This window comes from Morone saxatilis, unplaced genomic scaffold, assembly GCF_004916995.1.
Source record: "Morone saxatilis isolate NCDOM2014 unplaced genomic scaffold, NCSU_SB_2.0 Contig18, whole genome shotgun sequence".
Taxonomy (NCBI): Eukaryota; Metazoa; Chordata; class Actinopteri; family Moronidae; genus Morone; species Morone saxatilis.
Genome location: NW_023339740.1, coordinates 8,042,099 through 8,051,303, shown reverse-complemented (window position 1 = coordinate 8,051,303; position 9,205 = coordinate 8,042,099). Strand labels below are relative to the sequence as shown.

General features: G+C 43.7%; 1 protein-coding gene across 2 annotated transcripts in view; it reads right to left on the bottom strand.

Moving 5' to 3' along the window:
• Window positions 1–9,205, bottom strand: part of lrig1 (leucine-rich repeats and immunoglobulin-like domains 1) — a 34,539-nt gene that overhangs the window by 17,391 nt on the left and 7,943 nt on the right. For both annotated transcript variants that reach the window (XM_035661327.1, XM_035661326.1), the window contains exons 2-3: window positions 4,917–4,988; window positions 4,008–4,082 (exon numbers count right to left, since the gene is read on the bottom strand). In XM_035661327.1, coding sequence (XP_035517220.1) covers window positions 4,008–4,082; window positions 4,917–4,988 — 147 coding nt within the window. The remainder of the gene's footprint in view (window positions 1–4,007; window positions 4,083–4,916; window positions 4,989–9,205) is intronic.

Genomic DNA, 9,205 nt, shown 5'->3' with positions numbered 1-9,205 from the left:
AGAGAGAGAGAGAGAGCAGGTGTTCCACCAGTCAAACTCGTCAAAACAAGGTCAGTCCCTCCTTCCTTTCTAGCTTTCAGCCAGCAGATGGACACGCACACATGCACACATACTCTTATTGGTGTCTGGGAGGAGGAGGAGGGGGGTCACACCACAGTGGCCCACCTGAATAAACAGTGGCAAAAATGGTTAAGGATGACACACACACACACACACACACACACACACACACACACACCACAAATAACAAACGCACACATGGGACAGAGCAACAGACAGTGGCTACAGTGAGCCTGAGCAAAAAGGACAGAGCAGAGGAACAGAGGAGGGTAAAGGGGGGCAGGAGAATGAAGGGGTGACGTGGGGTCAACAGCTGGTGACCTTTGCTGGGAAAAACATATCAGTCTCAAACTGGTGGGAGAGGTTGACCTCTCTCACTCCTTCTCTCGCCCTGTTCTCTTTCCACCACTCAAACCAAATTCCCTCTCCGCTCTCGCTCTCCCTCCCCCTTCTCCCTCCCTCCCACAGTCAGAGCCCAGCTGCGTGTGAGAGACAGATAAAGCCCTGGCGCTCAGCGTGTTTGAAGTCTACACATACAATAGTAGCGTTTATAAAAACTGATTATCATACGGCCAGGGACATTTCTGATAAAGAGGAGCTGGGTTCATTCTTGTCCCCTTTGATGTCCAGGGGCCTTATTCGCCTTGATTCCACTTAATTCCAAATCTCATTACCCTGCCCCATTGACCATCTGATTATCATGAGCCTGGCTCATTTCGACACTTCTTTTGATGTATGGAAAGTACATCAGCGGTTTACACTACCATGGCCATTCTCCCATTTCCAGTGTCATCTTAGGGGGCGATTGTTTGGCCCGTCTCTTCCCGTTTGAAGCTGGCGGTTGGGACAAAAGAAGAATTATTTCAAAATCAGATCATCCAGCGGGCCATATGATTTCTATCCCAAGCGGTTTTAAAGGCCCCCTTTGATGTTCACTGGGCAGGCGACGAGCACAATGGGAAAGTTTGTGATGCTATGCTGTCACTGTGACAGTGTGTTTTTAAAACTTTTTGTTGCTTCTTTTTTTTTGCCATCCTGCTGTGGCATTCTGGGAGTCTGCGGGATGCCAGTGGCTACGCCAAGTGCATTGTGGGACTATGGGAGCTTGGCATATGGTCTTTGGTTAGTTTGTCAGGAGTTTCTATTTGATCAGGTAACTTTTGTTTTCAATCTAAGATGCATAGAGCTCTGTTGATAAAAACTGGAGCAATACAAGTATACAGAGCGTATACAGAGCGTCCTATCTGAGCCTAATGAATTCCACGAGAGCGACAGCCATCAAAATGAGCTGCCAGACATGTCAGTTAAAGGAAGAGGATGAAAGCTACAGGAAATGGAAAAAAAGGCCAAAGAAATGTCACATCTCAACCAAGCATGAGATTAAGAAGAACAGAGGAAGAAAAAAAAAAATCGAGCCCACTCACCTACCCTTTCTTAGTCAACCAATTCCTGTTTTTTTTTTATTTTAGATACAACACTACTTTACTTATAAAGAGGTATTTTGCACTCCCACAGGAGCAAGTCATCAAGTTCTCTGTAAGTGCAAACTTTTCAAATAAGATTCTGAATCAGATATAGCCAAATATTCATGTGTTGATAAGATTACACCGTCCAATGATTATCTCGACAAAAGTTAATCATCAGCAACCTTGAAATTTGCTGAATGAACATGAACATCTCCAAGCAGTATACTATCTATATGTTAATGACTAAAAAGGTTTGTTGAAATAAAGTTTCCAATGAAATCATGTAAAAATGTAAAATGATAGGAACTGTTTGTTGTGTGCAACTACTGGCATTCTGCATTACTCTGCCCAGTGTGTGCCACAGTAGGACAATAGCAAGTACCCAGTTTGCCCCACACAGCAGAATTTTGAAATAAATTGGACATTTAGAAAGCCAGAAATACTGGAAACTTGACATTTCCTTAAGGCATTTTAATGTGTGTAATTCTACAAACGTGATTAACATTGTCACTTCCATCAGACAGTGTCAGCAACTAGCAAACGGATACGCACAGACTCACAGGCAGTCAGACAGTAGCAACCACATATGATGCTTTTTGGAGACTTCACTGTTGGATGAAGGACTGAAAGCAGATTCTCAGTTCATTTGCCTGTGTGTGTGTGTGTGTGTGTGTGTGTAAACCACTGCCTCACACAAACTTGTAGTCAGACGACATTCCAGACTATCTCAACCAATGGCACAGGAACACTGCCCTGCAGTCTACACTGCTGCCTCTGCCAGCGCACATACACAGACACTGTGGGCTTGGTGGTTGCAAGGGAGATGCAGTGCATTGGATTTACTTTTGGGAATATCTCGCTTCCCCTTTTTCCCTTCCTTTGCCTCTGCGTACCCTCCTACTGCCTCCTCCACTACTTCTCCCCTAACCATTCCTCTTTCGATATGTGGTGATGTCACCCTGACCTGACACTATTCACATCCCCCATCCCGTTCCTCCCTCCCTATTTTCTCATCCTTCCTCCCCTACTCACTGTCACCCATTTTACTGTAAGCCATGTGACTGACAGCTGCAGCTGCAAGTGCTTCAGCGGGCCTTCGCTTCAGCTGTGTGGCTCTGTAAAGATCCAACCCTCCCTCCAGCCTCCACTCCCATCAGCCCTACAGGCCTTCCCCTAGCAACAGGCTTCAAGTCAGGCCAAAAAAAGACACCCCGATCATTTGGAGGGGCTGCGACTCTGCATAGTTTGTGCAAGTAAAGAACTTGCTCTGTTTTGTATGGAAAGCACAGTGAACAGAGGTTTGTGCTAAACCCTACAGATACAATAACAGATCAAACTTCTTGGAAACATGACAAATATTATCAAATCTTTGAGTTGCTTAATCTGTTTCCAGCTTATAGACCTGTTTCTGACCACATTAGTGTAGGCAGATGACACATAGGGAGAGGCGAAGAACAGCTCACCACTGACAATGACCGATATTTACAGGAATCTGCAGCTGCATACTTCACTACCACTGTCAGTCAACCGGCATGCTAGCAAGGTGTGAAAGAGAATATACACAGACTGAAGCTAATGACTAGCACTGGACTAACTTGGGGGGGTTTAACTTTCTTGTTTCAGGTTGAGTGATATGTAAGAATGTTCCCCAGTCACACGAGGGGGAAAAACTATGGCATGCTGGAAAACACCAGTCCACCCAACAGATGATACGGGTGGAATGCTGTCATGATTTTACTTATCACTGTGTGTGTGTTCAGAAACATACCAAGAGGCATTACCATTTATCTTGTTTTAATAACTGTAATAAGCTTTCATATCGCCTTCAGCCTCTTGATTCTTATCTTAGGCTTATTTTCGTCTAACCTTAGAAAACCTTTCATTGTACTGAATTTGTTTTTGTGTGTCACGCATTCCTTCAGACGTTCATAGTAACAGAGAAAAATGTTGAATGCGTTGAACCAATAATGATGTCTACAATAAATAAAGTTATCAATCACCACTTTCTCACAAAATGAGACTGTTGTGGACTACTGAGCTCACGTTTGTGACATACACAAGCACACACACGCCCTTCCCAAATAGGGCAGTAAATCTCCAGTGAGATGCCAGTGCAGGCAGTCCCCACAGGCAGTTTCACAACTGGGAGCAACCAAGTTGGAACTATATATGAGCTAACACACCATGCAGCCAGCATCGCTCACTGTAGACAGTCCACATGGCCAGCTAATAAGACTAGTCAGTTACGTGACCACATACTAATCGCTAAAGACAGAGTTCAGACTTTTTTCGCCAACAGAGCTCACGAAGAGAGATTTTTGGTTTAGTTTAAATTTAAGTTCAATGCAGGATTACAACCTCCACAGACGTCAAGAGACTATTTCAAGAGCATTTCAAAGAGGCCACTGACCTAAGAATACAGTAACAGAGAGCCAGATCATTCTGGTAGCATGTTTAAGCAGTAAATGGGGTGGTACTCACAGGTAGAGAGATACAATCTTGGAAGCAGCCTGTCCTAAATTTGGTATGGAGGTCAGCTCATTGTGGTCCAAACGCCTGAAAGTGGAAAAGGCACATAGGAATAAGGTTAGAGAACAAAACTGTGCCCCGAAGGAAAAAAAAACAAAGAAATGCAACACATAATGATATGTTGTTAGGAAGTTTGAGGACTTAACAGAGATTTTTCCAAGAAGTACAAATACATATTCTTACTTCAAATGTCAAATTTAGGCAAAAAAAAAAACAGAGCCTGCAGGAAACTAAAAAGGTACAATGCTTGTGGAGCTGTACTTGCATAAACCAAAGATTTCAAACACAGCTCGTCACGTCTGCCGCAGAGCAAGTGGCAAGTCATCCTTTTAAAAACCAAAAATAACATGGGAGTAAAACAGATGTCGAGGAGCGTATGACTGGCCGGCCGGCCTGCCAAAGATGTCACCAGTGTGTGTATCATCAGTTAGCTTGTGTATGTGTGTGTCTTGTGTACCGGTGCTGAGTGACACAGAGCCAAGCCCTCTCTTCACCATATAAAATATTTACAAGGCCAGCGTTGGCCACAGTATCGGGTGGTGGAAGGGTGGCTTAATATAGAAAACCACCACTTTATTCTCAATTGGACTTAGTTCAAGGCAACACATACGAGGATGCTACTAGGAAGTAGAGTGGCAACCATGCCCGTTACTCAGAATTAAGTCATTGATAAAAATGCATCACAACTGAGACTCATGGATTGAACTGAAACTAGAGCAAAGCTACATTTAAAGTTTAACACTCACAACAGAGAAAAAGCGACTAACTGGCCCAAACACAAGTCCATGAGAAAGTATTCTGGGTTTTGCTGTCGATTGGCTCAGTGGAAATGGAGTGCGTATTCTGTTGGTGACTACTTACAGTTCTCTCAAGTTTGGAAGGTTGTCAAACGCTTCAACACCGATGGCGGTCAGCTTGTTGTGGCCAAGATTTCTGAAGAAGAAAAAAAAAAGAAGAGAAGATGTAAATTTAAAAAGCAGCTTAATTCCTTATACTCTCAACAGCACAACAATGTTCATCATAACTTTTACTGCATTTGTCACAGCCATTTTTCAGTAGTTCAAATAAGGATCCAGATCAATAACAACAATTCTCTCTCCCATTTGACAAACAGCCTCATCCGTCCACATTAAGTATGCCTGAAAACACTGCAGTACATCCATTCAGCTGGCCTTCAAGGAGGGCCAGATCAATACTATCGATACAGAGTGCCTCTCTCTCCTGGCTCACTTTCCAAACATAACCCACAGGCTATTCATCTGCAGCAGTCAATTTGCACTTTAGGCTAATAGTGTATTTAATAGCTGGCACTTGACTTGTACGGAGGCTTATTAGAGTGATTTGTCCAGTGATATAGCGTTACCGCCGTCAGAGGGCGAGAGAGAAGGAGGCGTGTGTGTGTGTGCCTTACACACCCACACATCTGAATTTCAGATTGAGCTTCCCACGCTATATGTATGAATCAAATTTATTTCATGCATAAACAAGAGCTATCTCTGTCACACACACACACACACACACACACACACACACACACCTCCTGCCTGGCTGGCATGCAGCCTGCCTGTTGGCAGAGAGGAGGCTGCAGTGAGAGTGGTGTTTGTGTTTGTGTGGTGAGGTTAGGGCTAGGCGAGACAAAGGGAGCCCACAGCTCCGAGCCTCCCGCCTCCCGCCCTTCCATCCCTCTGTCCAGACGTGAGAGACGGCCCAGGAATGTTTCACAGGCCTGCCGAGAGATGGCCGCTTGTTCCCAGAGACTAGGGATGCTTTTACCTGATGCAACACATTCCTCGTCCTCTTGTCCCACTGTGGCCTTAAAAGACCGCTGTGTGGTCAAGTCGACTCCACCTTTTTAAAATATATTTTTGGGCCTTAATTAAAGAAAGTCCCTCCTTCTCTCCCTACATCAGAGACCTGCAAACGACAGCGACTGTGTGTTTGTAAGGGGGAATGTCAGTGCCTTGGATCAAGGTAATGGCTGCTGTCTGGTGGTGCTTTTACAGCCGTCTACAGCACAAGTCAAAACCACTGCACCAAAATAGAAAAATGCAGACATTTGAATATTCATAGACTTCCATTCAAAGCAGAGGCTGGGGGAGGCTGGGGGCGTCTATGTTTCATCACAGTTCAGTAATACAATTCAGTTAACCACTCAAAAATAAACATGTTTTATTGCCCAATACCTCTAACACTATTTATTCCTATCAATCTTAATCTCCAACTCACTTGACAGATTTCCCTTTCTTGTCTTCTCTGTCTGATTACAGATAATGACAGCCTCTCTACCCAAAGCTTTCTCCCTGCGTGTGTGTGACATGATAATAGCAGAGCATGTGTCTGCCCTTCAGGCATAGGCCTGACAGGGAGGTGTGCATGTGTGTCTATGTTATGATCTACTGGGGCACCTACCATTGTGGCCCAGATCACTAAACTGCCGTCCGCTGCAACAGGAGGCAATTACCTTGTTATGGTGAAGATAAGTGAAAAATCACCCTGCTTTCCTATGGGCCGCCTTTGCCTGGAGGTATGTATATTCAGCCCACACACACACACACACACAGAGAGAAGATGGACTTGGGAGAGCAATGTCATCTGGAAGAGCGATCACTAGTTTTTATTAACCTGCTTTTGACACAAAGGGTCAAGTATTTTACCCATGAACCTTGCATTACAAGCAAAAAAATTTATCCAGGAACACCACCTCCAAAAAAGTTCTCTCAAAAAGGTGGAGGAAATTGGCTATGCACATATTCAAAGTCAAAGCTTAAAATAAAGGAACAGGACAAAACAGAACAATGGGATGACTAACAAAAAAAGCAAGTCACGTCTGAGAGCCAAACCTGCCATACTGGTGCTAAAGGCCACAGTAACAAACAAAACTGGTCCTTTGTGAGTGTGTGCAAGCATGCATGTGCCTCTTTCTCAGTCACCTATGGTGTTTACACAACTGAGTCTTTTTCACTCCATCTCATTCAGCCAGATTTATTTTCTCCCCTATCAGATGAGATAAGTTTCACAGCGTTTTAACACCTACTGTATGAGGCGATGGTGATAACGCTGGTTTCCCTCCCTCTCCCGCTCCCTTCCCCCGTCTCTTTTGTGGAAGAAGGGGTTGGAGGGGGGGTGGGGAGCTCCAGTGCTAAGCATGGTTAATGCTTTCCAGAAAGTGACCTTACAATCACGCTGTTTCTGGAAGAGTTTGCAGAGCGGGGATCAGAAGCCTAGGAGTCATTAGAGTTTCTGACTTTGAGAGATGTAGACAAGAAGGCCGGCAGAAACAAACATACTGAGAAGAAAGAGAACCTTCCAAATGACCATTTAAACTCCACGCTAGGTGCAGAGAACAAACCAACGATGGCACAACAGCGTCCATAAGTTTACATCATATAATTCAACCTGCCTGAGAAGGACGTCTAGTCGAGATGGGAACTGTCGCTGTGATTAACCATGGCAAACACTACAAAGCAGTTTGCCATAATGCTTCAAACACAGCATTCCATTGTATGGTACAATTAGTTTATACAAATGGGCAGGACTGTTTGACATTAGTCAGCGGGATCAAAATCAAAAGCACTCTCTGCCAGGTACTTAACCAAAGAAAGTGTGTGATAATTTAAGGCTGCATGTTGAGCCAAATACTAATTTTCCCACTGAATTCCAGCTGTACTGACTGCTGCACTGCAGCCAGGTAAAGCTACAGTCACTAAATATGGAATTAAATGATTTGTGTTTTAAACAATAATAAAGGATTATTAAAATGAATTATCATGTTATTACTCTTGCAGTCACAGTTGGTTTAAAAGTATCATGTACATTTAATTTATGACTCTCATCAAACAATCAGAACTAAACCACAGAAACATGCTACGATTATGATGATGATTCTCAACCACCATTCAAAGTACCTATAAAGTCATCATATTCAAGTCAAAACTGCCTGATATTACAAATATTCACAACTATAAAACAGGCCTCAATTCTCATCTGTTCTAAACTGCACTAGGTGGCATTTTACTGCTGGCCAGCGGAGAGCACAAAGGTCAGCATATCCTCGTTTCTGTCGGCAGAGCTGGAGAGACACGACACTGGAGGGCAGCTGGAAAGAGGGCTGGTCTGGGCTAAAGAGGTGCAGTTACACTCCCACCTTCCAATCCCACTCAGTCGCCAAGTCAGTCGACAAAACAATAACCACAAACACAGAGAGACTGTTATCAGGAGGAAAATGTTTCTCTGTGGAAAATAGCAGTAAGTTCAAACGCAAGGCTGCAACACAAGAATACCAGGAAAAAGAACCACCTGTTGCCCTGAATCCGTGCCACTCGTTTTGAAACAATCACTCAGTTCATTAATCTATACATATAAACTGATGACTATTTAGTCACTGATTCAGTCATTTATCAAGTATAAAAACCAAGCATTTGCTAGTTGCAAGTTTTCAGACATGAGGTCCCTTGAATTTCTCCCATTCCTATCCTCATGAATGTGTATAACTTTAAAATAAAATGGGATTCGTGACCTTAGTGAAGGGCATTTATAAGCTTAACAAAAATTATTGCTGGATCAGCTTCTAATCAGCCAAATACTGGTCGGTTACATGAGCAATTGGAAACATTAGCTTCAATCTGAGCCTGCCTAGAAGTCTTTAAAATACAACGTGATAAACTCATAAAAGGCCCGTCTGACTAAGCAAACTGTCTAAGGAAGAAAAATAGGGCTCGGTGCCTGCAGTAGACCGTCATTGCTGGACCATGTGGCTGATCTGACATATAAAACTCATTAAAAGGCTTTAAAAAATAGCTGCGTTATGGGTGCTGTGGGAGTAGAGAAAAGCTGGGAGTACAGGAGTGATGTCATCGTGTATGACACTATGCTTGTAAGTCAGCACACTGTGTGTGGGAGAGAGGAGACATGAGGAGGGAGGAAGAGAGCAGGGACTTACACATACAGAGATACATCATCATTATCTTTCCCATTTCTATGATTGATAAATGCAGTGTGAACTTTGCTCGCTTAAAGTGTGAAGTGATGTCAGTGATGAGCCTTCTGTAGTCCAGCTGGGAGACAAAGGCCCTTTAATGTGGTCGATTTCAGACCATTATAAAACTAGCCAAAGAATAACCTGAGTGTCAGGGCCAGACACACACACACAC